This window comes from Nipponia nippon, unplaced genomic scaffold (genome assembly GCF_047370975.1).
Source record: "Nipponia nippon isolate SJK-2023a ecotype South Korea unplaced genomic scaffold, ASM4737097v1 scaffold_4, whole genome shotgun sequence".
NCBI classification, from domain to species: Eukaryota; Metazoa; Chordata; class Aves; order Pelecaniformes; family Threskiornithidae; genus Nipponia; species Nipponia nippon.
The window spans coordinates 75072058-75099973 of record NW_028262358.1 but is presented as its reverse complement, the minus strand read 5'-3'; the positions used below and the strand labels follow the sequence as shown (position 1 = coordinate 75099973).

The 27916-nt window shown below is 40.6% G+C and overlaps 2 protein-coding genes across 4 annotated transcripts; both read left to right on the top strand.

Annotated features, from left to right (window-relative positions):
* The first annotated feature begins 952 nt into the window (after positions 1-952).
* Positions 953-9513, top strand: GTF3C6 (general transcription factor IIIC subunit 6). Of its 2 annotated transcripts, none has more exons than XM_087775264.1 (6): positions 953-1285; positions 2519-2599; positions 5346-5409; positions 5989-6033; positions 6171-6281; positions 8837-9513. In XM_087775264.1, exons 1-6 carry the CDS (start codon positions 1220-1222, stop codon positions 9130-9132), a joined length of 663 nt encoding a protein of 220 aa, XP_087631390.1. In that variant the 5' UTR covers positions 953-1219; the 3' UTR covers positions 9133-9513. The 2 variants fall into 2 exon arrangements, with proteins under 2 accessions (XP_087631390.1, XP_087631389.1); XM_087775263.1 differs by having other exon boundaries at positions 955-1285; positions 6168-6281.
* Positions 9514-12880: 3367 nt separating this feature from the next.
* RPF2 (ribosome production factor 2 homolog) lies at positions 12881-27383 on the top strand. 2 transcript variants are annotated; one of them, XM_087775261.1, is made up of 10 exons: positions 12881-13379; positions 14346-14478; positions 15325-15362; positions 16050-16089; positions 19194-19275; positions 19368-19444; positions 20648-20747; positions 25149-25251; positions 26255-26399; positions 26760-27383. In XM_087775261.1, the coding sequence occupies exons 1-10, from the start codon at positions 13357-13359 to the stop codon at positions 26937-26939; spliced, it is 921 nt and encodes a 306-aa protein (XP_087631387.1). In that variant the 5' UTR covers positions 12881-13356; the 3' UTR covers positions 26940-27383. The 2 variants fall into 2 exon arrangements, with proteins under 2 accessions (XP_087631387.1, XP_087631388.1); XM_087775262.1 differs by lacking the exon at positions 12881-13379 and adding an exon at positions 13557-13900.
* Positions 27384-27916: the final 533 nt, after the last annotated feature.

Below are 27916 nucleotides of genomic sequence, written 5' to 3'. Positions count from 1 at the left end.
CTGGCTTCCCAAAGAAAAATCCTGCTAAACTTATTTGATATGTTTAAAATCAGTGATTTTTCTAGGAAAAGGAGAAACACATTAGATTACACATATCAGGACATGGTTAAACACTTGATATGGTGCTACGCTGACATTTATGTTTGTCTTACATAAGATGGAGGTTAAGTAGAGGCTGGGAAAAAAAAATCTACAGTGAACTCCCTTGGGATCAGTTTTTATTTAGTATTTTAATTAATGACTGACACAATGAAGACACTTTTGCCATAAACACAGAAACACAGCATACAGAAGGAAAACAAGGGAGAATTACATTACAAAAACCAATATGAGACTGAGGATTATGGAGTGCAACATCCTGGACTTTTAAAGAAATAAATTAACACATTATCTCAGAAATCCTTATCAGATGGGAATCAGAAAGGAGTGTATTCGAACCTGACAAAATAACCAGAAAGTGTCAGGCACGGGCCATGAAAATAGCAACTATAATTTAACCATGCACAAAGCAGAACATTTCCCTTTCTTCCACTGAAGAAGGGTCTGACAACATGTAATCGGCAACGGTGCATACAAGGCTCGCACATAAGAAGGGAGATGACTGGAACAGGTGCAGAGACGGGCCCTCAGGATGAAGGGGGACACCAGGACTCTGTCTAGCAGGGATGATGCGCCTCGTTCAACCTAGAAACCGAGGACTGAGCAACGGGGCGTGGCTCCACTCTGGCAAACTGCTGGGTCTGTGGAAAACCTCGGAGGTGGAAAGCTTCGGGGACACGAAGCTCACTTGAAAAAGAGCTGCTTGGGCCCTGGAAGGCGCCTCCTGACCCAGCCGCCCCGCCCCAGCCCAGCTCCCTGGGCTGCCACTCCTCCTTTCCCCCACCCCCTGGCGGCTGCCCCTCCCTCCTCCCGCTCCCACAGCCCCGCGTCTTACCCTCGACGCCCACCCCGCCTTCGGGCTCCCCCCTGGCCGAGCTTCACCCTGTTCCGCAGGGCCCCCGGCACCGCCACACTCCGCCCCCCCACCCCCCCCGGGCCCGCTCCTCACGTCCCACCGCTTAACGGTCGCTCGGGCACGCGCCTCACGCCCGCCTCCTGCCGCAGGGAGAAGCAGCACGGGCGGGCGGAAGGCGGGACCGGTCGCCCTCTAAGATGGCGGCGTCCGGCCCACGTGGTCCGCGCTGAGGCGCGGGGGGGAAGCGGGGCCTTCACTGGCGACATGGCGGCGGCAGAGGGCACGGAGGAGGGCGAGAGGAAAGATGAAGCAGAGGAAGACGAGGTGGAGGTGGGTGGATGCCGGTAGCGGCGGGACGCGTTGCCCAGGCGTCCCCTTTCGTCGGAGCAGCGTTAGGGGAAGGGATGGGGCCCGGCCGGGACGGCCCCCCTCGGGGCGTGCCCCGCCTGTGGACCCGGCCCGGCCCGGCCCCCTCTCCCCGCCGTCGGCGCTGAGCGGGCCGGGGTGGCAGCGAAGGGCCCTGCGTCCGCCCTCCTGTGGGCTGCCGGGGCCGAGCACCTGCTCCGGGGCCCCAGAGAAGGAGGGGGTGGCCTTTCTCCTCTCGCTGTATCTCCGCAAGGCCTCCGGCGGGAGCCGGCGGCTGCAGGAGGGCCGGCGGGGCAAGCCGGACCCGTGAGGAGACCCGGGCGCGGGGGCCGCCGGGGCTGCCCCGGGGCTGGCGGCGGGGTCGGGCACAGAGCTAAGCGCCTTTCCCTGGGCCTGTCGGGTTTTTCTGTCCCCGCAGCGGTCGTGTCTCGAAAGCTGTATCGTTTTGGCTGTTCTGCTGCAGGTTTTCTGGAAAAGGGCCTTGTCAGAAAGCACTCTTCCAGTTTCAGTTGCTTCCTACCCCCCCGTAACATCCGAAAATACAAACTATTACTCTTCTACTATTATGTATATTCATGGCTGCTTAGTAGATGGTGATTCTTGAAAACTCTTATGCTCCTTGAATAAAAGATTTTTCAAGGTGGCTATTTGTTTTGTTTTTACGTTTTCTTCACCCAAAATTGTAAGGAATTGCAAACAGGAATTGATTTCAAAGCAGTATGTTTATAAAGAGTTAAAAGTAACCATTTCAAGCAACACGTTGCTTAACCTCTTGCTAGGGTGTCTTCTTTAGGTACGTACTAAAGCTTTGAAAAAACATATTTTGGAATATGTAACTGGTCACGTTGTTATAATTCATAGAACATTTACCCATATTGATGGTCATTTTTCAAGGGTGAAAAAAGAGCCCCCTTCCTAGCTAGGAAGAAAAGGCCAGGAAATTCAGGTGTGAAACAGGTGTCTGATGGAGTAGTGGGTCACTGCATTTCCCTGGGTATTGCAGTATATGTCTACCGTTTTCTCTGGACAAAATGCAGAATGAGTCAAATTTGGGGTCTGTTTATTCTGAAGGTCTGGGTCGTCTTATGCTGTTGTTCTTGTTTTGGGTTGTTTGTTGGTTGGGGGGGGGGGGGCTTTTTTTCCCCCCTAAGTTCAGATATATCAATTACAGATGTACATTATAAACTTATCTTGTAGGAGCAACTGGTCATGGTGGAACTATCAGGAATTATTGATTCAGACTTCTTAGAAAAATGTGAAAACAAATGCAAGATTTTGGTGAGTGATTACAGCACAATAGGAAAGGGGTAAGTCAGTATGCATGTGAACAAAGGACTGAGGCTGTTTCTAAATTCCTCGAAGTCAATAACATTTAGATCAAATCTTTGCTAGAGAATCACGTGCACTGTCTTGGCCGTATTTGGCTGCACATTGTGGGCTCTCTCTATTTCAGAAATGGCATGTGGTCTTTGAATATAGTATTATGTGAATATAAGGAAATATTTTCGGAAGTATTTATAAAATAGGACCGTTATCCCTGCTGATTTCAAGCTCTAAGTTCGTTTTTTTTTCAAATTATATATTTTACACATTCAAAAAAAAATAGTTAAGCACGCTTCTTCAAATAACTTGAATACAGCTGACAGGTAAAGCCAAAATCTTTCTGAATTGCACTGTATTTACAATGGGCTTTTTTTGCAGATACTGCCTGGCAAGTTCAAGCGATGTAAATGTAAAGGATAACTGGGTATTAAGCATTTGGTAAACAGTTTTGGATGTTTGCTTCACTGTGAGGTTATTGCAAGAATCTGGCTTACCCATCCTTTTCCTTTTGAGTTGTTTAATCACTTTCTCTGTATGGGACAAATTTTATTTCCCTTTCAAAACCTACATGGACTGTGACAGCTGTACAGATAGTACAAGTACTATTGATTTGCAAATACTTTCTGAAACTAGACCTTTATTGTGGACTGAAAAGGTGGAAGAGAACATCTCAGAGCACGCCACTGATCAGAACGTATCTGAGATGGTAGACTCAATTCTGAAAATCTCATTACTGGTGGCTGAATGGCTACATATCCTTCCATAGTGTTAATGGGATTCTTTTCAATTTTGTGCTTTGAGATTCTCTTGTAATGTTACTAGAAAAACTTTAAAGTGTCTATACTGTATCCTACTTGTATCCACATCTACCTGCACTCGCTCCACAGGGTAAGCATTTCTTGAGGCTTTTCGTAATGGACAACTGTTGTTAAAATGCCAATAAAAGATTCTGCTTTGTGTTATTCTGTTTAGCAAGTTTTCTGTGATGCTGGTCACATAAGGGGAAGACAGTGCCCATTTTTGCATAGTCCAAAAAGGAATGCAAATAAAGTTTTGAATATTAAAGGCTTAATGCTGTTGCCTAGTACTGATGTGTTCATTTTTTTATTAATTTTTTTTTATTAAAATTTTTTTTATTTTATTAAAATTTTTTTTTTATTAATTTCCTGTAGTAAATGTTAGCTTAATGCTATTGATGTTCTCAACTAATGCAGCAGAAAGAGAATCCCAGAGCTTAAATCTTGCTGATCTTAGATACTTATGTTTTTTAAAAGTATGAAAGGGAAATTGCACAAATTTATATTAACCTGTGTGATATTCTATGTTTTACACAATTGACCACATAATGCCTCATCTTCAAAACTTTTAGCATGTGCTTATCTTCATGTCCTGAATAATGTTGATGTTCATGATGTACTATTAAAAGACATTTTACTTTAATTAGTGTATTTTGTTCAGACATTAATTTTTATCAAAATACAGTTTATAGGTATATCATATTAAGAATAATGAGATCCTGGCCTGTGTATTTGGAAAAGCTCTGCTATAGAGGAAGGGAATGAGCTGAATAGAACTCCTGCCTTACTCTCCTACTCCTTGTTTAAAAAAATAAAATTAAATAACAACAATTTCCAACTCCTTCACAATGTAGACACACTAATCACAGAAGCTTCTGTGACCCTGCAATTGCACTTCTGGTGCTGGTGTAATACTTTATGCTGGACTTCTTCACCTTGTGTATTTTCCAAAGACTTTTGAAAGTTATTCCACTTTATAGAACTTGTATTAATTGGAGCTTAGAAAATGACATCTTTTTTCATGCAAATACTTTTTTATTTGTTAATTTAAAATGGAAGTTAAATTAATTTCCTAGAGGAAATAACAGCACTTTAAATTTATTTACTGTAACCTAAATAAACCATTGGCTGTAGTTTGATCTAAATTTCTTTGATCCTTTTTAGCATACTAGAGCATTTTCTATACCAGTTCAGCATTGTTGGTTTTGTTGTGATTACTAGAATGGTATTATCTGGTATATTCTTTGTATTTAACATACTTAAAGTAACATGTATGATGATAGACTGAAAAATTGCCATAACGTGGGTTGTTTTTTTTTTTTAACAGTACACTGATTCTGCAGTAAGATTGGCTAAACCCTTTGTAACAGTTGTAATCACTGCTTAACTAAGCCTCCTACAAAAACTGAAAGAAAACTCCTCCTGCCCCTGATGTTAAACTTTGCAAAGACCTCAGGGTCAACTGTAATGACTAAAATGACTTTTATTACATTTTTTGAAAACTAATAAATGTTATTTTAATTGCATGTCTTGCCATTCTTTCAGGAGTCTACTAGCTTCTGTAAAATCATATCCTCTGCAGAACTCTCTTATCCACTTCCATAAATCCTGTTTTAAAGATGTACTTTTCTTCATATGAAGCTGACCGTTTGAAAAAGCTTTACTGTCTGGAATCCATTCCTTTTCTCTAATACCAAAAGAAACTTTTAATTTCACATTTACCATGTTATGGAATACTTATTTTACTGTTAATACCTTATGTTAGTTTTTTTAACTATTTTTCTTTTCAAGGAATTGATGTAATCTGGATTCTGCTATATCTGTCTTCTCTGGTCTTACAGCAAGAAATTTGCCTGGGCTAATAGAGACCTGACATCTGTGCAATTTTGTCCCTTTTTTTGTAGGGAATAGAGACAGAGAGGCCCATTTTACAAGTGGACAGATATGTATTTGCTGGAGAATACGAAGGTAGGAAAAATGGTGTGGATACAATCTCTCCTTTTTCATGTGACATAAAGAATTTTCTTAACCTTGGTTAATGGCACTGCGAATGGAGAACGTGGTCCTGTGAGGTGCTGAAGTTCTGGGTGGTGTCTGTATAACGCCATATAGAGCAGCACCAGTCTGAGTTCACTGCTAAATTAGCCATGCATCCATGTTACTTACTGGAAAGCATGTCTGGAAGCTGACTGCGGGGCACACCAGCTGGTATTTCTGCAGGGCAAAATGTGGGACATAAAATGCCTTAAAGTAAGTGCTTGTTGTCTCCTGTATAAGCAGGACTGACATGTTGTGCAATCTGTAGTTCTCCCATTTGCCTTATGGTGACAACATTGATCTGGAAGAAAGTGATCTGGAATCCTCCCTTGTAGTGACTTTCAGTGACCGTGGTACTCCTGTCTATTCCTGAGTTGGCAGTGTGGTTCCCAGCGTTGGGCCCTTGCGAGAGGCTGGAAGTGAGAACGTTCCCAGAGCTGTGCCAGTGGGTGCAGTATTTACAGCTGATAAGAATTAATCTCTAAGACTTTCTCACTTTGTTTTCCATAGATACCTTGGGAACCTGTGTGGTTTTTGAAGAAAACACAGAGCATGGTAATTGTTGTGATTTGATGTCCTGTTAGTTGTGGTAGCCTGGGAGGTTAAAAATATTTATCTTGTTTCAGCTGATAGTGGAATTCACTATAATGATTGAGCTTGGGGTATTGTTTTTTCTCCTCTCTTCATAGTAGATGCAGAAGGCAACCAAAAAGTACAGCTGAAATACAAGTGCCACACAATGAAGAAGTTGAACATGACACGGACGCTTTTGACAGAAAAGAAGGAAGGAGAAGAGAACGTTGGTTAGTGCCTCTGCTCTTATGCATAGGGACATGGATAGATTATGCTTAGGAGTGTCAGCCTTGATTAAGTGTTTAACTCACGAGCGTGCAGGAAGTTAGAAGAACTTTCTTCTTTAGGCAACAAATGTGTATATTTAAATACACAAATACAAAACACCCAAAAAAAAAAAAAAAAGAGGGAGAGATTCCTTCTGACCAGTGCTACCTCCAGAAGTGGCTAGTAGGAGATTGCTACAGAAGAGTGTAAGAGCAGGGGGCAAACATATGCTGATGTTCCCTGCTATGATTTTCTGTCATCTAAAAGTTTTGGCACTAGTTCCGAAATCAGAGGTGCTGTTTAGTAGTTCTTCATTGATTTCCTCCCCCTGCCCCCCATCAATTTTTCTAATGACTTTTTTGAGTCTCTCTAATTGTTGAGAATCTATGATATCCTTAGTAAGAAGTTCCATGTTGTATGTGCTACAACTGAATTGTTCTTCCTGAATTTACAGTTAACTGTAAATGAATTTAACTTACTTGCAAAGACACACCTAGCAGACTGTTCATATTGATTTTTCATTCTGTGGGCAGAACTCAAGACTCATATGTTTACTTTATTTCAGTGGTGTTTTTTTCGTACAGAAGTCAGTGCTTTTACATAGTTGGATGCTGAGTATCCTACTATATATAGTAGTATTCATTAGCAGTATCTTATTGCTTTTAGTTGCTTTTTTTTCACGCAAGTCAGTGGTACTGCTTTGTGTTTTGAGAATATGTAGCCATTTTACATAAAACATGGGCAGTCAGCTGGACATTGGTCGTAGGAGGTAAAACATGAAATGTCACCTAGAATCTAACCCTAACCAAACATCAGCATTCTTATCAACAGCTTGTGCCATTTCTTCTCTCCATATCATTAAGTAGGTACTATTAAGCAAACTATTATTTTTAAAGTACAATAGACTAGAGAATATGTTGCTTAATACAAAGGCCTGTTTTGTTCTGGAGGAGCAATAATGATGATACCTGGTGAAAAACACTTTGTTTCTGTACCCTGACAGAAGTTTAATGTTGTGCATACAAAATAACTGCAACATCTTGTGAATTGGCAATATGTGCTGCCTAAAAATCTAAGTGGGAGAGGAATCCCAGTTGTATCTGGAGTCCATTCGATACGTGTTGTAAGAGCTTGATATACTTGAGTTCAGGAGATGACACAAATTCTTAAGTGTAAGAAGATGTCATTCATGTACCTCTGATGCCATTCGCTATCATATTACCAGATGTTCTAAGATTTAGGTGAACAAACATTTTATTCTCTTTATTGCATTTGTAAAATATTTTCTCAGCATTTTGAATTATATTTAAGTTATTTTAAGAGTGTAAGGGTGATGTCTGACACCTAAACAGAACAGGAACGGCTGTACTGGATTGGACCAAAGGTGTGTTAGTTCTGTGTTGTATTTCTGACTATGGACAGCAGTAAATGGGTATGTGGAAAGTAGGAGGAGGGGAACATATACATGAGTAATCCTTTCTTTTGGCTATCCTTCTGGGGTTCAGCAGTTCACGAATATCCTGATGAGAGTTTTCATCTGGAATATTATGCCTTTAGTCTATAAAGGCTCTGTCATCTTCACTTGCTTTTTGAACTTGTCTGTACTTTTGACTTATACCACTTTTTACGGCAGTTAGTTTTCAAATCACATTTCTGTTGTATGGAAAAAGTATGACTTTACTGTGGGTTTTCTTGATTGTTTGTTTGCTTTTGTGGTTGTTATAAATGTATAATCTGGTACTTCCAATGAGTGTGTGAGTTAGTTTGTTATCAGAATTAGGAGGTAAGTCAATCCCTACTTGTTTTCCCAGTACGGCCTTATAAACATCTGCCCTCTCTGACCTGTCTCCTCCAAGTAGAATTCTAGTCTCTGTCGCTTTTTGTTGCGTTTTTTTTGTGGTTTGGGTTTTTTTTTTTCTTTTTTGAAGCCTCTTCCCATGTAGAACCAACTTTACTCTCACTGATTCTTGTTTCTCTTCTCTGGTTTTGCAGTATGGGTTTAGCAGGACACAGTACTCGTGACATGGACGTAGCATAGTTTTGTATCTTGACGTTCCTGCTTTTCATTACTTTCCTAATAATTTTATCTCCATTGTGGCTGCTTTTTAGAGACCGAGCTGGTGATGTCGCAGAACCACACACAATGCCTGCAGTATCTGCGTAAAATCCTATAGCTATACGTCTTGGTTAAGTTGGTTTAGCCTATGCATGTTAATGTATCAACAGTTAAGTTTCTCTTAATTTTAAGCTGGTCTTTCTTTACCAAATGCCTTTCTGTTATTCATAGCCTTATTTTTCAAGGAAAATCAGTGGTTTAAGCGCCATGGTGAGACTCACTACAAAAACTAGCGTTGGTCCAAATTCTTGAAAGATATCTTTCTATCCTAAGTGGTTCTTTTACTTAAATGTTGGTCAGGCTCAGCCTTCATAACAGTGAACTTAAACTAAGAAAAAAAACCCCTGCTGTTAACTCTTAACTCCTTTTGTCACTAATATAAATTTTCTTTCTTTGTATCAGGTGGAGTGGAGTGGTTACAGATCAAGGACAGAGATTTTTCCTACAGCAGGCCTAATACAATTTGCAGCTTTCTGCGTGAAAAAGAAGATTCTGAGGAGTCAGCTCAGGCCCAAGACAAATTGACTGAAGAGTCAGAGGGAGAGGTGAGTGGCGGAGGAAATTCTGACGTGAATTGTGATCTGGAGAAGCAGCACAGCTTGGAAATAGATGCCTCTATTCCTGTGCCTGACAGCCCTGCTTCTGGGGCAGAGGATTCTCCTTCTGGAAGCGTTGCCTTAGATGATGCCCCTCCATGATATCAGCTCTGATCTTTCCAGGATTTCTTCATGGAGTTAGTGGGCCAACTTTTAAATGCCAACTTTTATAGGCTGTGACGTGATTTCCAATTTATCTGAGCAATTAGTAGTGGAAAAATGGACGTTGTGTTCTTGTGCGTTGCTTTTATGTTTGGATTATAGTGGGGAGGGCTTAAGTGTTTTTTAAAAATGCTTATTGGAAATGCGTGTATCTCTACCTCAAAATTGAAGAGGAGGAAATGGTTACATAATTAAAAAAAACCCCTACCTTAGAAAAATGTTGATGTATTGCACAGTCTGGATCATTTTGTAAAAAGAAAAACAAAAAAAAAAATAATTGTTTGATTGAATAAAGTCCTGAATTTTTCAAGTATAGCTTCACCTTGTGTGTCATATGCAGCTGCATACTGTGTCTGTTCTTGTACGGCAGTTATTGAAAGAAAAATTCAAGTAAGTGTGGCTTTTATTACTTGTTTGATTACTCATCAAATTTCTTAGTTTGGATTTTCTCTAGCATCCTTTGTTCCCTTACGGATGTTAGAAATCCCTTATGTGGGAAGGGACTTCAGGAGGTCTTTTGTCCAGCTTCCTACTTGAAATAGGGTTAACACTGAATTCAGGCCACGTTGCTCCAGGCTTTGTCCAGTCAAGTCTTGAAAACCCCTGTGGACTAGTCAGCAACTGAAATCTAGGTCTTCATGAGGCATCTGTCACTCTTCCTTCCCCCATTTTGTATATAATATAATGTATGTTGTACAAAAGGAAGGGTTTTTTGTTGTTTTTTTGTTGTTGTTGTTGTTTTTCCCAAGTAATGTCTTGGCTCTGTTCTTCTCCTCTGGCATTTTTCTGAAGGTTTTTATGCCCAAGATCCTGTAACCGTGCATCAGTGGCTCCCAAACTGATCCATGTGACTGTATTGTGGCCCCCAGCTAGTCTGTGGGTTGATATTACATATCGCTACATCATTTATATTGTCAGGTAGTATTTCATATAAAAGTTGAGTATGTGGTGCATTCATGATAATGTTTTTAAAAGCACAGCGTTTTGTTAAACATAAAATGTTTTCTTCCTGACCTTTCTTCCTTCCTACCTTTCTCTGCCTCCCTCAAAATAGTTTAACTGCAACAGTGCTGTGAGGATGGGAATACCTAATTAATTCCAGCATAATTATGTAATACTTTAATTAGTAATGATCAGAGAAGTTCACCCACAGCATTGTTCACAGCACAGGATCAGTAAAGGTAAGCCATCAAAACAGTGCAACGGTTTCAAGCCATCAATCCCACTATTCAGTTTTTGTATGTAGAAGCAACTTGAATCATGGGGGAAGAGGAGGTGGGGAGAGGAAGGTGAGGAAGAAGAGGGAATGTGTTCTGTCCGCCTCCAGCCTGGGTACAGATCTTTCACATGGTAGTGTCTGCACTTCAGGTTTCAGGGAGACGGCTCAGCCTTCTCTCTGGATTTAACTGCAGTCCGGGGAAGTTTAAAAGCGTTGTTCAAACTTGGTTTGTGTGGTGCTGATAGACAGATGATAATTATAACTGGAATAACGATCTCAGGAATATTATGAGCCGGTATAATGCACGCTCTTGTCTGCAGTGGGGAGCGTTTGTGGTGCTGGGCTGCGCTTGCTGGCGGCTGAACCTCCTGCTAGAGGGACCGGGGGTGCTGCAGGTAGAAAGCACTCGCTATCGTAGCTTCTGCTGCCGAGAACAGAGAGGTGCTTCCAAGAGTTTATTTTTCCAAGAGCTCCAAGAGCCTGTCAGCGTGCAGATGTAGCAACTCTCTCTTATGTTTTGTTAACCAATTGCTAAATCTGTCACTATACACGTGCAAATTTTTTTTTTATTATGTGCAAGGAGTATTCTAGCAGAATTGGTGACTGACCTTTTTCAGTCTTTTCTTTCAGTAGTGTACTGAAGCTGTTTCTTTGTTCTAGTTTATCTGGGAATAATTTTTTAACATTTTAGGTGTATCATAAACTATGAGTACCTTCATAACAATGTTATTTAGATTTTAGATGTTATTTATAATGCTCAAACTTTTGTTTCTATTATTATTAGCCCTGACTTTTGCAACCATACTCACTCTTTACCCATCTTTCCCCCCTTCCTCCCAGAAAGCAGCTGCTATGAGTCCACTGCTGCTGATAGCAAATTCTTCAACTTTACTGTTTTCGCCCCCAAAAAGCCCAACAAGTTGGTTGTTTCAAGTACAGTTCAAAATTGGTGGGCAGGGGGGTGTGTGGAGTAAAAAGGGTATTGGGTAAGTATGATAGCTGGACGTAGGCTTACTACCGTAATCACCCTTGCCTGGTTATTATATATTGTTCATGTCCTTACGCCTAGGCACTAGACCATCCCAGTAGTTCCTTGCCATGTCTGGTATTAAGCGCTTTTTCTGTGCGCATTGTGACAGTTACCAGTGTATGCGACGTTCAGGCTACTGATAAAATAAGCGTTCCTTTTTAGTGTTAGCACTTAAAAGGTTTTAAAAAAACTTTGGAAAAGATTTAGAGACAAGCAGGCTTACAACAGCAGAGTGCAGCGCATGAAGCGCTTAGCTTACAAGAAGGCTGGGTGTATTCCGAATTAGATGTAGGCAGGCAGGGGATGATTTTTCTGCTTTAGGTCTTTAGATTTCGATGGGTGGTTTGGCTTTCTTGTACCTTCAGTTTTCAAGTCGCAATCAAACGACTTGTCATCTTTAGAGAGGTTGTAGAAAAGCTCTTTGTCTAGTTAAAATCAAAGGCAGTATGTCCAGTGTCCAAGACCTATTAGATCAACTTTTGGCATTTCGTACTATTTTATATACTCTACAATGTGTAAATCTCTCAGAGGAGAGAAAACAGAAATATTTTTCTTGTCCTGGGAAGGCACAGGCTAGCCAAACCAATATCCAGGACTGAAACTGGAAGGGGGAGGTAAGTAAACAAAAATTGGACAGAAGTTCACGACCAGGCTGCTAATGCTGTTCTGAACACCAGCTGGAGGAGCAAACGCAGCAACCTGAACAAATTTGAACAGCTCTGCAGGCTTTGAAATAACTGGAAGCTTTTTGGATTAAGAGTGGATACCAGTTTAAAAGTGATGCTACCACATTAGGGATTTTAGGGAGAAATAAATCTTTGGCATTTGGTTTCTGTTAGGTGTAAGGTCATGTTCTCCAGTCGTAATAGCTGCATTGGTCCTTCCAAGTAGGGAAATTTGGGGGGAAAGAGGGCTTAAAATGGCATGCTTTAGCTGTACACCTTTAATGGGGCTCCCAGCGCGCCAGGGATGAGAGGAGGGAAGCAAGAAAGGCAGAAACGAGTTGGTCAGGCACTGCCGCAGTTACGTGCAGTTAGGTACAGTTGCGTGACTGCATCTGAAAGGGTTAAAGCCAAGACGGACAAAGCCACTGCACCAAAATGCCTCCTGAAAGACTTAAAGCCTAGGGGCAAGGAGGATATTTTAAATATCTTAGTCACTTAACTAAACAGAAGAAAGGCCTTTGTGATTTAGAGAGTCCTTAGACAACTGGGCCTTGGGAGGACAAACAGCAGGGGAGATAGGAAAGCTGCCAGGGGATGGCAACAGCCTTGAAGGTCGCGGTCCCAGAACTGAAGCAACGGTCAGTCAGCGAACACAGCGAAGCCGCCCACGCGCCTCCATCTGAAGGCCCCGACGACCACCCAACGACCACCAAGGCAGACGGCTGCGCGCGCGGATCGCACATGTGCATATGTTCCTAAGTTCCAGGAAATCTCATGTTTATGTCAATGAATTCTGGGAAACTCTGTGAATATGTACGACTTCACAGTAGATAATCCCTGAAAGTCTACCAGACCGGGGGAGCGCTCATGGTGGAGAATCCTCAGCGCTGCAAAAAAGGATACCAGCTTCATGGGAGCTTCGTGGCTATCGAGTTTCGTTTCAGGGACTCTCTGGATTTTCCGTTTCTCCTCTGGGGAGATTCGGACTGGGAGGAGAAGCGTCCGCGAGTTTTTGTATCACGTCATTATTTGCGTGTCCGTTAACTTGCACCCAGGGGAACGAAAACGCCGCCGCGGGTGCAGGCGCCCCGACGCGCACCCCCGCGGGGGCGGGGCTTGCCCCGCGCATGCTCACTGCCCGAGCCCGCGCGCTTCCCGGCGCGCGCCCTGCCCTCCCCGCGGCGGATGTGAGGTACCGGATGATGTTGCCTGACGACAGCCGGGCGCGCACGTGAAGCGACTGGGCAGCGATGGAGCCGCTGGACCGGGTGGTGTGAGTGTCACCTCACCCCCTCCGGGCCCGCAGGGTGGCCGGTAGCGGGCGGGGCCTGCTGCGCCGCTTCCCCGGGCGCCGGGCAGCGGGAGCGGGCCCTGGGAGGAGGCGGGGGCGGCTGTGGGGCCCGGGGCGGCTGTGGGGAGGGTTGCAGGAGGGGAAAGGCCTGCGGGAAGGAGGAAAACGGAGCGCTGCCGGCTTTGTAGTGGTGGCAAGAGAGCCCTTACTCAGTCGGTAACTGAAAGGAACCGCGGTGACCGGCTGGCGTTGAACTGAAGTACTTCTGTACGCTTGAAGGAGCAATCTGCACCTGCAGTTGGAAGTACCTGTGTGGGGCTGTTTGTTTGTTTGTTTTTAAAAAGAAAATAAATATAATGCTTCACGGAGAAGATAGTAAAAGCTTTACGTTCATCTAGTAGAGAAAGTAGGTCTTAAGCCATCTAGTTATTCATTTATAGAAGCTCCCCGCCCCTGCTGAGGCTGGTGCATTTCACCTAAACCCTGCACGGTGCTGCTCTCTGGTGCGTGCCAACGCGTATGGCGTACTTGAGCTTTTCTTTTGAATGCCACCGATGGTCTTTGAGGAACTTTGTTTTCTTCTCATGGGCGAGTCTCTGACTCGGGGAGGGGGCTGGTGTGAGGGGAAGCTTTCAGCCTGTCAGTAGTCTGTGGGAATTGTGGTATAGCTTAAGCTCTAAATTAGCAGAAACTGAAAAGCCCAAGACTGGGTAAGATCACCTTTGCTAGCTTGGGGGGGCAGAGAGGAAGAGGAGTGGCAGTAAAACGCACTCATCTGAGACTGGGCTTTTAGCATTGATTGTAGTTCTGCAGGTTGGGATTAGTTTGAGTCACTGAAACAAGTTACTTGAACACAGCTTGTTCCAATTCTTGGGTTTTTTACTGTTTTCTGTGGTGTCGGCTGTTGTTACTAATATTAAGTTTTAAACTGTTAATTTATTGTTACAGAAAGCCTAAAACTAAGAGAGCAAAAAGATTTCTTGAGAAGAGAGAACCCAAACTTAAAGAAAATACAAAAAATGCTATGCTCATAAAAGGAGGAAATGCAAACTTAACAGTGACTGAAGTGCTTAAAGACATTGTAAGTTGTTGGACGTAGTATGCAGCCTTTAATTATATAAGCTTTTGTGCTACACCAAGAGTACCTTCCTTTCTCTTTTTCTTACAGTTTGCATGTTCTCTGCTGCAAGATCAATATTTTCATGCTCTCCCTATTCCCCAAGTCTCAGATTGACCAGTACTCCAAAGGTGTCATTACCTGCCCCTCGATGGAGATTATTTTCTTCCAGTTTCTTCTTTGCCAGAAGTTTTAAGCTTATTCTCTTCATTATTTTTTCCACACTTGCCCAGTATATAAGTTGAAATGTTGCAAGTCCATTTGAAAACAAGAGGATTAGGTACAGAATTGGGACTGGATCACTCAGCTGAAGTTATATTGCAGAATCCTGTAAACTGCTTGTGTGTATTGATATGGAGCTTTCAACCTCTCCTAAAACTTAAACATACCAATCCTGTTTCCTAACTCCATACCTGAAAATATTATAGCTGTTGCTACACTCTTTGTTGTTTTCTTACCATCTTATGCCGATGATAATCAGGTGGTTGTTCACTGCCTGGTTTTCCTCATGCCCCTAGAAGCAGAGATTTCATTACATGGCTTTGATTTCAGCTGTTTCTCAGTTACTTTGTTATTTCTTAGCTTCTAGAAATAAGTCCTTCTGCAATTAATTTGGAACCAAGATTAGTACTACTAACTTGAAGAGTATTATTGTGAGCAGAGCTTTTGAAGTGACTTCTTTTCTAGACTGATTTGCACAAACAATTACTCTATATCATGTGATCTTGTAAGTTGTAGGGTTTTAGAAAAAGCAGTGCTGTGTACTTAAATGTATTAGAGATAAGACGTGTTTAACTTTGTCTTTCGCAGTATGCTGTGAAGAAGCCTTTTGCTGTACTGTATAAAAAGTAAGTGGTCTCACTTTGATATCTTTGAGTCTTCTGCCAAGACAGCTTTTGGTAATTTCAAAGCATGAATAGAGATGCTGGCTAGTGTGGGGGCTTGCAGAAGGGGTGAGATTCATCGTAAATTTCACTAGGCTGGAAACAAGCTACGCGTCATCAGTGATGGTGCTGAGCCCAGTTCTGTGCCTACTGTTACAGAGCAGGATTCAGCAAACCTGAACAGTTGGCTTCTCTGACTGATCTGTGCAAACAGCTAGTGAGGTTCTGTGTCCGGTGGGTAGGCTGGAGTTCTTATATCTGAATTCTTATAAATTTGAGTTACAGATTATAACGATAGATATGTCTTGCTCAAAATGGGAACCCAGTATCTGTATGGTGTAGTGCAAATTTAACATTTTGGATGAACAAGGAAAGGCAGGAGTTTATGAAGTGTCACTGGTGGTGGTCTGGAAGTCAGGCTCCAGGAGACAGGAAACGTGGAGGAAAGTACTTAAAATGGCAACTGCGGCACTAAGGAACTCTTGGCAGTATTAATATGGCTCATGGTTTGAACTAAAACTGAACCTCTACTGCTGGAGTTTCCAGTAGAATGCAGAATTTTAATGTTATCAGAGAACTAATTAGAAGTGCTTATCTGGGCTTGTTCTTTTGTTTTTTCTTAATCTTTTTCTTTTTTTCTTCCCCCCCCAGGAAAAATATTACTAGGCCTTTTGAGGATCAAACATCATTGGTAAGTATAAACCATGTCTTCTCTGGTGACATTTTACAGCCTTCGAGTCATGAAGAACTTTATCGGAGGACAATTTGCTGTTGCTCTGTGAGGAAGTAGATGAGAAACAAAGTTTATAGGGAGTTTGGATAAGTTGAAGGTAGGGCTATGTCTAGATTTGTGGTGTCAGTAGGGATATTTTTCTTCTGGCTGCAAGACAGAATTGTCATATTGTGAGGACTTTGTCTTTGCCTTAAATGCATGTTTCTGTAAACTGAAAGGCAAATGTAGGAGTCTGTAGCGCTATTATAAGTAACAGTGCTTGATATGAAAGGAAGAATAAATCGTTTTATTTTGATTTTCTAAAAGTCAGTCCTCTAAAGTGCCATAGCTTATGAACAACTTGTTTTCAATTTAGTGAATTCATAGGTTAAAATAGTTAAATGGAGGGGTCATAGCTTTCTGTGACTTCCTCATGTTTGAATAGAGGAAGAAAAGCCCAACAGAGTACCACATGCATCAGCTGTGCAAGTGTGAGATGGTCGCTGAGAGTTCTGTTCCAACATTCAGTCAAGAACTGCCAGAAGAATGTGCAATTTCAGTTAGATATCTGTATTTGGCCTGCAAAAGGGTTGCAAAAGTGGCTCTTCAGAGGCTTGGAGGGTATTTTGGAAGGGTGTGTGTATTTGGAAATAGATGTGGTGATATGCCTTTGTCTGGATTTGGTGTTGATTCAAGGTTTTAAGGTCAAGGTAATTTATGAGCAGGAAGGCAAAAAATAGAGGGGCTAATCCTAAGATTATATCGCACATATCTGTACTTCAATTGAAGGATTACTTTAACTGCTGAAATATGTCTGTCATCAAAGCAGTGTATGTATTTCCTTCAACAAAATGAGAGAAAGGAGATAGTGATGTACAGCTGTGGTTTTACAATAAAGACAAAAATTATTTATCCCAAAATAAGTTGTGTGGTTCCCACTGATCATGATTTGGTAATGTTTGCTCTGTGCCACTGCTGACTCACATAGGGAAATAAAGGTCAGCTTTCCAATGCGCGAGGCAGTTGTTGAAATAACTCACTGAAAATGCACACTGAAGTTGGGAATTTGGGGGTATTGTATTAAATAAGTCTGTGCGTGAAGAAAAAAAAAAACAATATATACCCAGTGGGCACAAATGCACTTACTTGTCTGAAGAGGATTGTGAAAATAAAGGGGAAACATGTCTAAGGAATTCTCTGTAAATAAAAAGGGAGAGGAGGGGAGAGAGCTAAGGATCCTTAGTGATCACTAAGGATCCTTTTTAAAAAAGTGAAGGTAGCCAATAGTCAGTGCTAGAGGAGTTGCTGAAGTTTTATTGGACAGTTGAGTTAAAGCATTTTTAATGTGTCAGGAACAAAAAGTCATTGCAGTTGCAGCATAGATACACCAACATAAAAAGTTACTTAATCTGCATTAATACCGATGCTGAGGTGCTGTAGGATGTGCTTCTGTTCTGTTCTTGGCATGAAGCACAGTAATGCAGCCATCCCTAAAATATTATGAGTGGTATGGAAAACTTACTGTAGGCAGCAAGGAAGGATTTGCAACATTATTTGCTGAAACTAAATCTCTTACAATCCCATGGCTGGGTGACTTGGTTTCACAGGCATGTAGGAACTAGCTCATCATCAGCTGACCACTGGTTTAAACTTCCGATCATATCTGGGAAAACATGGCAGCTAAAATCATTCTGAAATTTTAAACGGGAGTCCTTCAGGGAACTTTAATTCTTGTAACATCAAAACAATGGGGTTGGGTCATTGAGAACAGTGTCAACAAATAATCAGAGCCTAGAAAGCTATGGAAAGTCTAATCAAGTTGGTTTTTTTTTAACTTGGTTACAGGCATTTTTTTAAAAGGGCAATTTTGCAATGTATGTGATGTTGCAGTATATGCAGGACACTTCTGAGGCATTTGAGATTTGTTGCATCTTTTTAATAAAATATCATACAGCTGTTGGAGAATTTACATATATCAACACGCAGTGATTAACAGAGCTGTATGAGCACGTGTTTCAAGTGGATGGTTCTGTTCTTGATCTGTCTACAGTCGGTTTTTTTCAGGGACCTGATGGCAGAGCTCAGTGCTGAGCTGTGTGATTTGTATGTGCAGTTAATCCAGCCTAGGATTGCTCCTGGGCGTGTCTCTCCTGACCTTCCAGAGGGGCAGAGCTGCAAAGTCCTCTCTGAGCTGCTGCTGTTGCAGGGGTGGGAGGAGGTGCAGTGTTGTTTTATGCTTCACAACTGCTAAGTGCAGGTATGGAAACTGGTACTTCTGGGAAGTACTGGATAAATAGCCTGTGCGTATATCTGGGAACTATGGTTGATACACAGAATGAGGGGCTACCTTGAGAAGCAGCCGTGCATAAAAAGGCTTTGGAGTTGGACATCCTCGGGAAGAATTGCTGTAATGTTCGCTCTGGACATAATACTTTAATAGATTCTCGTATCTGCTCCACCTGGAGAAAAGATCTTCTCTGTGGTAGTCACCACTGGCTTGGTTTTAACTAGCATCTTAGTCTTAAATAATGAATTGATGTGAAGTTGCTCTGTAGTAGGACTCTCATGCCCAAGTGTGAGAACATTAGATATTTGCAGATGTGCCTAGGCTTGCTGTTGAGGCAGTTAACTGGTGGTTCAGAAGCTGTTAGGCAAAGCTAGTAATATGCTGCATGAAGCTTAGCTGGGTAACTAAAATGAGGAATTACAACTGCAGCCAACTTGCAAATACTTACTCTTCAGGCAAGGAGAAATGGTTGAAGGTATCTTATGTAAAAACAGATAATGAGGAATTATGAAAAAGGCCATTACAGATAAAATGGCAAGAAAAAAATTGCCTGGCTTGATTTTTAAGACTGCAACGGGAAATAAAAAAAGAAATGAATTGTTGTTTGAACCTTGAATCTGGCTATCAATTTTAGCTTATGTGGACCTGGACATGCTCAAAACTCTTCTGGTAAATGCAGTTGCTCTTCTCATTAAGCTTCTCCTAAACTCATGTGTTTGTGACGTGTACCTTCACCAAATACTTGAAACACTACAAACTGGAACTTATGAGGTTTTTTTCTTTTCCTCGACTGTAGGAATTTTTTTCCAAGAAATCAGATTGTTCTTTGTTTCTGTTTGGCTCTCATAACAAGAAGCGACCTAACAACCTGATAATAGGTAATATGTCTTATTTGGGTTTGTATTCGAATGAAAAGTCTAGTTTTCAATGAATATTTAAGTAGCTGGATTTTCTTTTTTCACTTTCACAGGTCGCATGTTTGACTATCATGTCCTAGACATGATTGAGCTAGGCGTTGAGAAGTTTGTATCCCTAAAAGATGTTAAGGTAAGGAATTGCTAATTCAGTATTTCAGTGACATCTGCTGGTGGATTTTTTCGGTGCACTGGCTTTTTCTGTGCTCTGAAGTAAGGACAGGAGTTGTTTAAAAAAGCGTTTCATGTGGCATATGAGGATTGCTAATTTGTGTACCCCAGAATGTTATTTTTATGCTCTGCTTTTTGTTTAATTTTGGTTGTTTTGAGCAAGCTTGCAACTTTCTTTGCAAATTATTTTTTTTAGGCTTGGTTTATTGCTAATGTTTTCCTTTTTAATTAAAGAGGTACAGTTACAAAATTCCTTAGTCAGGTCCTGCTCATGGTAGGTTCCTACATAAACTGGTGTAGGCTTTGAAAACTGAAATCCTTTTTCTCAAACTGTAACCAAAGAGGGTCATTCTGCTGACCGAGATGATTCTGAAATTTTCTTTAACTTTCAGTAGCACGTAAATGCCAGTTTTCAGGGAACTATACTTAATTCAGATAGGGATTTAACATCCTGATTACTTAAACCCAGAAAAAATTCACCTTTTATGGCTATGTTAGGCTCATTTTGGCAAGACTAAAACATATTTCATATGTGTGTACTTTTGTATCAAGCAGTTCATACACTGCAAAAATAAGGAGGTTTTATGGTCTTTATTCTCATCACAGTCTATAAATTGGCAGGACAGTCTAGAGGGATCGTGAACAAATGACAGTTTATAAAGGTGAATCTTCCCCTTGAAGTCAGATTGTAGTGTGTATCTTCATAACACTGTTTATAGCAGGGAACTTATAGTTAAGTAAATGTATTTGTTGGCCAGAATTAAAATTAGGTGATTGGCTAAACTATTCTTTTAGCCTTTTTCGTGTATTCTCCAGTGTTAGAAGTACAATAGACTTGTTTGCCTCTAATTTTACTTTTCTTGTTAGTAGTTGCAGTCAGATTCACTTGTTTTCACCAGAAGGTGTTATCTTACACATTTTTTTATCATCTCTTTTTTTTAATCCAGCACAAAGGATAATACAGTTCACCCTTTTAAAAACAAAGACCTTCCATACACATACAGTGTTGTTCAATGAAAAAAAAAGTGTCTATTCTGTCCATATTGATCACAGGTCAGAACAATTTTTTGTTCAGTGTCAAATGGCTAACCACCTATTAAGTCAATAATATGTTCCCTAATACAGTCTGAATTTTTGTTCTGTTTTAAAATTCCTTATTCTGCAGAACAGTAAATGTCCTGAAGGAACAAAACCTATGTTGATATTTGCTGGTGACATGTTTGATGTAAATGAAGAATACAGAAGACTGAAGAGCCTTCTTATTGGTCAGTATTTTGATTATTTGCCCAGTAGGATTGCATAAATCTGTAGTAATACGATCTGTTGGGAAATGCTGGTTTGTCAATAAATGTTTGTTTATGGTCAGCACAGAAAGAATACAAGAACAGGCACTTCCAAGTATCACATCACGTGAAATCAAAGTTAACTAATCGTCATGACTGTTGGGGGGGGGAAAAAATAGCCTAAAAGACTCTGAAGTTGAAACTTTCTGTTCACTAAAATTCATGACTTTATGGGAAAATGCTGGCATTTTTCAAAAAGTCTTTACCTTGTAATTGTACTGGATCATCACCTTTCTAACTAAATAATATTTTTGAAGTATCTAATTTTAAATCAGTGGATTAAGCTCAGAAAGTGGGATATTTTTGCTTACAAAAAAGTCAAATCAGTATAATTGAGCTTGTGTTTTTATAATGAAAGCATTTTCTGTTGGAAATTTGACCAATTCTAACAAAAGTGCCATTGATCAGAGTACTTGGAAAGAACATGTGCAGTAAAAACCAGCTGTAGATAATAGCCGTGTCATAACTTCAAGGCAGGCTTGGAGCTTAGTAAACAAACTGGCATAAATTTTTTTACTATCTCAAGGTTGGAGGCTCTGGAAGATAAAGCACATTGTGTTGTTTTTTTTTTTTCTGGGGAACTACAAAGAATGATTATACTTTTCTTAGGGTAGCTTTTCGGGACATAGAAGTCATATGGTACTGTATCTCTTGACACTTAAAAAATGCATCTTGTTTGGTGGAACTAGATCTAGTAAGTAGGGTGGTGTGTTTTTTTCTTTTTAATAGGTTTCCTAAAAATAGAATATTTTTTTTTTAAGCTCTGGTAAAATAGTGAAACTGGCCCAATAAGAACAGTCTTGTTCTTTCAGTTCCATTCTTGGGTTGTACCAACTCATAATCTTACAGCTTTGCAAGATCTCCCTTTCATATAAAATTAATATTGATTGGGCTCTTTTTTCCTAGGCAGACAGACAAGTGATTGCTCTTTAGAAACAGACCTTAAAAATGAGATCCATCCCCCCCCCCCCCCCCCCCCCCCCCGTAGTATTACAATTCCTTAAAGCAAGATGCTCTTCTGAAATGAGACTGAAAAGGGAGCAGGAGAGGAGAAAATTTGCATCCTCTCAATATAGCTGACTGGTTCTTGGGGATAGATGAAAGGCTAGTAACTGTGCTTATAAACCTTTGAAGGTGGGTGAATATTGAACACGAAGATAAGCGAGTTTTAATACTGCATGTTTGTGTCACTCTAAATGAATATTTACACTGCAGGAAGCAGGTGCATTATTTTCTGTAGTGTATCTTGTTCAGGCATCTGCACAATGTTGATGATTGGCATCCAGATGTGCTCATGCACCCCATGATCAAACAGCTTGATACCTTAAATGGAAGACATGCGTCGTTAGATAGTTGCCAAATAACTAACTAGTCTTTCCTGTCCTATTTCTTTTGATGCTCATCTGTCCTTTCTCCTCTCCTATTTATTTGCCTTTAATGACTCTGCAGTCAAATGTACTCAAATCGACACACAATCTTTCTTCTTGAATGTACTCCAAGTACTCCAGGTCTTAATGTTCTGCTGACTTCTACGAAATACCTGAATGCAAAACAACAGACAAAGGAAAAGGAGTGTAAAGGCTCGAAGGTATCACTAACCAATTAAAATCATTTGGGTAATAATTTGACCTACTTCAAAAATGCCCTTAACTGATAGGGAGGAACTGATTCTTTCTGTTCCTGCAACGGATAGTGCTTGTAAGCTGCCACTCTATTGCTAAGAAAGATAGAAAAATGTCTTTATAACAACTGCAAATATTTTGGTACTGTAGCAGTATTGTTGGGATCGCAGAGAGAATATGAGATAGCTAGCAGCTTCTTCTTGCCAAAGCAATGTGATGCTGGTGAACAACCAAGCTTTCATTGGTTTTTGTGCTATCAAAAGGGTTTATGCATGTTTGGAGTATCATTTTATGGCAGTTTCTTTGTAAAATTAAAGGCAAGGGTGAATTCTTGTCTTCATGGTAACCAAACCCTATCATCTGCTTAAACCGTGAAGTGGAAGAAGTTATATAGGAGAAATAAATGGCAGCTGCATTTTTCTTTAGAGACCTGGAAGACAAAGACATCCCATTCTTTCTCTTTTGGTTTTCATTGCCTACTGATGTGGTAGTGTAGGAATTCATTCACAATATAAGTCCTTCGAATGCAGTTCATGAACTTCTATTAACCTTTTATGCTTGTATTTATAAAATGTTTCACCTCTTAAAATGCTACCTGCTTGCTAGTTCTGTTACTGCATACCCATTTCATTCTAAAAATGGCTAGGCACTACGCAACTCGCTTATACACTTTCTAAAATGTTGGTTTCCAGGAGACCTCTACAATTTTGGGTTGAGCATCAGCTTGTTCTTCATACAGCCTTCCTCACACAGACTTTTTTGAGTGTCTCAAAAGATTTGTGGGTTCCTTCTGGCGAAGAAAGGGGATGGCTGGGAAATGCTTGGGATATAGTTTGAACTCCGCTGATGCTAACCATAGCTACGTAGGTTACAGTGTTACCAGCTTTCGATACAGATTGATACAAAAAGGAGTGTATAGACTCATGTTCCAAAATAATTCAGGAATTTAATCTGGAAATGGAAAGGTCCTGTGAAGCTCTCTGCAGGAAAAAGTAAATTAGAAGTTCTGGAAACATGTTGAGGACAAGGGGGAGAAAGAACTAGGAATGGAAAGTAAGGAGAAAGCAAGTCTCTAGTCCAACCCAAGCAAGAGTTGTAAATTAAGAGTACATTAAAAAAACCTTCAGCTCTCTGGGTATAGTGAAGTGTAAGGTTTCTGCAGCTGTTCAGCATTGCCAGGAAACAGAAATTCCTGACCACCTGCATTTGTTGGAAGAGATCATCCTGTGGGTAAAAAGATGTATGATGCCACAGGAAACTAGGAAAGGGAGGTGTTGCCAATCAAACCACTGCAAATGTAAGCTTGTGTACCTGCAGAGAACTAGTCGAAGGGAGAATATATGCCAGAAGCTAACAAAGTGTTTTATTTGCAACTTTTCCTCTAACTACAAGCTCAACCCACAAGAGGAGGGGAGTATTTAATTGACCAAGGAAATTTCCTGGCTAGCTTCCAGCTGATATTTGCCAGCAAGACTTTGTTTTGGATGTCACTCCAGTGCTGATACTCTTGAAAAAGGTAGTGGAGGAAAAGACAACTAGCCGAGGGATCTGAAAATGGGACAGAATGGAAAAGACTGATGTGTTTTGCATCTGTTAGCAGTTCTGCTATGTGTCAGCATTGCCCTCTCATGTTTATTAGCACACCTTGTTCCTTCAGTCAAGGTCACATTCTTTCTCCACCCTCTGCATATGTTGGACAGATTGCTGTGCTTATTGCAAGCTCGGTGATTGCACAGTATTTTTTTTCATAGCCTGATACAGGAACCTCACTAGAGACGGCTCATTTTGTATTTAACCTGTATTTCAGCGTTGTCTTTGCAAACTAAGCAAGTATTTAAAGCGTCTTGTTTTTATAGTTACGTGTTGCTTATTAAATAGAGAAAACATTAATTGTAATGATGAGTATTGCTTTACCTAAAGGACAGAAGTGCTTTGTGGTGGGGGAGGTATGAATCTAACTTTTTCCCCAAGTCAATGAGAGAAAATGTAAGTAAGAGTAGACAAGATACAGTTTTGATCTGTTTTGTGCTGGTTTTGATCCTTCTTCGTACTCGTCCAAATCTGGCTCTAATTAAGAATCTTAAGTATCAGTTTGTTGAATGGTGTCTTTAAACAGATATCTGAACTAATGGCTTCTCTGTGTCCATCTATGTTTAGCTGAGCATGAACTGGCCTAAACACAAAATAAGATATGTTTCATTTTTCTGACTTTAGACCTGAATCTTTAGAAGAATAGACAATGCAATTATCCCAGTTAGCTTAATAAAACTAAGTTACTGCTCTGAAAGTATATTTTCTCTTCTCCATGCACTTATTTTTAGGTAGTGGGTATATTGGTACCAGATTACCTCTGGGAAGTCACTATGTTCCTGTCAGGATTTCTATGCACGTTTGGTTTCACCAGCACAGGAGCTAACACCTGTAATGTTAAGTTTCTCCCCTGTGTTTTGGCTGGGCTGAAGTTTTAAGTAGCGGCTATTGTGTGAGATTCCTATTAAACACATGGTTTCGGATTTTCTAGAGCCATCCCGTGTATAGCCTTGCTTAGTTTAGATGCAATAAAAGTATCTAGGTAGGCAAGGAGTTCACATCAGTGATGTGATGTGGGTCCATTATGAAAAAAACGATTTGTTACAGCTGTCTGTTGGTTTGGTTTTCAGCCAAGAAACCTGGCATTTATTCTTTTAAAATATTCTTTCAGATTTCTTCAGAGGTCCTAGCGTGCCCAGTATCCGTCTGGCTGGTTTAGAGTATGTTTTGCATTTCACAGCTGTAGATGGGAAAATTTACATGCGAAGCTATAAGTGAGTATGTGTTTTATCTATTTGTTTGCTTTTTGGTACACTTGTCAACTTTTCCCCAAATTTAGCCCATAGTTGTGTCATTGAACTGACCTGAGCAATAGTTTGTTGCATTTAAAACATGTAATGTGTAGAAGTGTTCCAGCATAACACAGTAACTTGTAGAGCAGAAGGAGAACACTTAAGCCCTAAACCTGCTGCTTCCTTCCTTGTTGAGCTCCCCCTTCTAGCTAGGAGGACTGCTCTTTCGTATGGTTGGATTAGTAGGGTGGTGTGAATTAACTTGGTGAAGTCAGAGTACAGTCTTAGACTTCATAGACTTAGTCTGTTCTCAGGCTGATTTCTAGGACTCTCCTCACTTAGGTGTTCGTCAGAGAATGTCAGGTGGTGGGCTGCAGCCAGCGATACACAAGGAAAAACAGGAAAAGGCAGGACGAGACAATCTTTCTTGCTGCATTGGTGTTCACCCTCACAGTTCATGGCCTTGCCTTAGCAGGCTGTGAGCATTCATAGCTTGTGTTCCATGTGATTTTGATTTCTCTTGTAACAAAACCACTTTTATCAGTCTCATTCTTCAAAACAAGCAAAGAAAGAACTTTCTTGGTTAGTGCTCAGATTATTTTGCTGTAAATGACAGTAAATATTTTTCATGTCCATTAATACCCAGGGCACTATTTTGAATTTGAGGAGTGATACGGCTTTCAGGGTACTGGGACAGAGTTTAACAGTAATACTGGTAATACTAGTCTCATTTACAAAAAAAAAAAAAAAAAAAAAAAGTTGTTACTGTAGCCAGGTTATATTTTGGATGTGTTCAAATCGTGATGGAACAGATTTAATATAGTATAAACTGTTATTGACAGACATCTTTCTCAATAATAGAGTTAGCAGTAGCAATTGTTTTTAATAGTCTTCCTAAAGGGCAGGTTCAATCCTGTAGTTCGGAAGACAGATGCATCTTTATCACAGAGGACAATGTTGATTTTTGTTTGTTTTTCCCGTCTAGGGTGCTTCTGAAGAAATCTGGCTGTAAAATACCAAGAATTGAACTGGAAGAGATGGGACCTTCCTTAGACCTCGTTATGAGGAGGACACATTTAGCTTCAGATGACCTTTATAAGCTATCTTTAAAACAACCAAAAGCCCTGAAGGTATGTACCTTGGAAAGTATATTACTTCCAGATCTATATGTGAAGAAGAGCAGAAGCTGAAGTATTAATTATTGTATGTTTGACCAAAGCTTACTTTTACATAGGCCAACTGATATTTCTGGGGCCATAGCGCTTTTGTGGTGATCAGCTGGCATACAAACTCTCCTCTGGTAGCATATAAGAGCAGAACAAATCTTAATCTCTAAGCTCCAAATAATGTATGCAGCCTTGCTTTTAGGCACTTGATTTGGTAGTTTAATTACTGGTGAACATGGTGATGGTAAGGCCAGATACCTGGCTTCTCACCAGAGCTCCTGGCCCTCTCTACTCAGAAACACTAATGTCCTTCTTCACTTACAGCCTAAGAAGAAAAAGAATATCTCCCATGATGTGTTTGGTACAACTTACGGTCGAATCCACATGCAGAAGCAAGATCTTAGTAAACTGCAGACGCGAAAAATGAAAGGGTTAAAAAAGAGGCCAGCAGAGAAGTCAGCTGAAGATGGTGGGGTTAGTCCCAAAAAGTCAAAATCAGCTTGATAGTCTGGAACAGCTTTGAAAACTCTTTGTACCTTCAAAGATAGTATATATATTGTAATATAACTGTGTCAGGCATAAAAGATTCAGCAGCTGTTAGTTTTATATAAAAATCTTTTTAATCATTGGTTATTTTAAAGGGAACATGGGGGTATTGAGCTTTAACATGGAACTTGGTTATTTAAAATAAAAAATGTGATATAACTTGCTTAGTTTTCCGAAGCTGAGTATTTATTCTCTTGGTGTTAGCAAACATACGCTAGTCGAGCAGGTGACTCATTTCCCAGCTTTATGGCTGTTATGTTGGGAACCCTTGATCAATCAACTCATCTTGCAAATTCTGCACAAGACCAGAGTAGTGTACATGCGTAACATATGCAACACAATTTCTCTGTTCATTTATTATGTATTTCAGTTTTTGCACAACTCAATAAACTATAAACCATTTTCTGAAGTGTGAACTCACAATATGTGCCTGATGCCGGATTATGTTTTTGACTATGGCACCAAGCCCTACGTTACACTTGCAGACATCAGGAGCGATTAAGGTGTTTTTACTGTGTTCATCACCATGGTAGCAAAGTACCTGATGTTTGCTATAGGCATAAATGAAACCTTTACCGTTTGAATTTCAATCATTGATGCTTGATTTGTGCTGAGAATGGAAGCACGTGAAGCAACCATGAAAGGGGCAAGTCTTTTCTGCTTACCCTGCTTTCCTTCTAAGTTTGTGCTCACGAGTTAGTGAAGACTCAATTAAAAACTTGGGTAAAGGGATGAGAGTTTAAGAGCTTAGCGAGACTTTGGTGCGGTGTTCTATGGTTTGGAACATAGTGAAAAGCCTTGCTTTTATTCTTCTGCTTGTCTCTTTGGAAGCTATTACTCTGCCCTTTAGCATAATTACGATTAAACTGTACACACTTTGTCATCAACACAGCAAGCGTGCTCATCCTGGTTATGTTGGTAATACTTTTATCTTT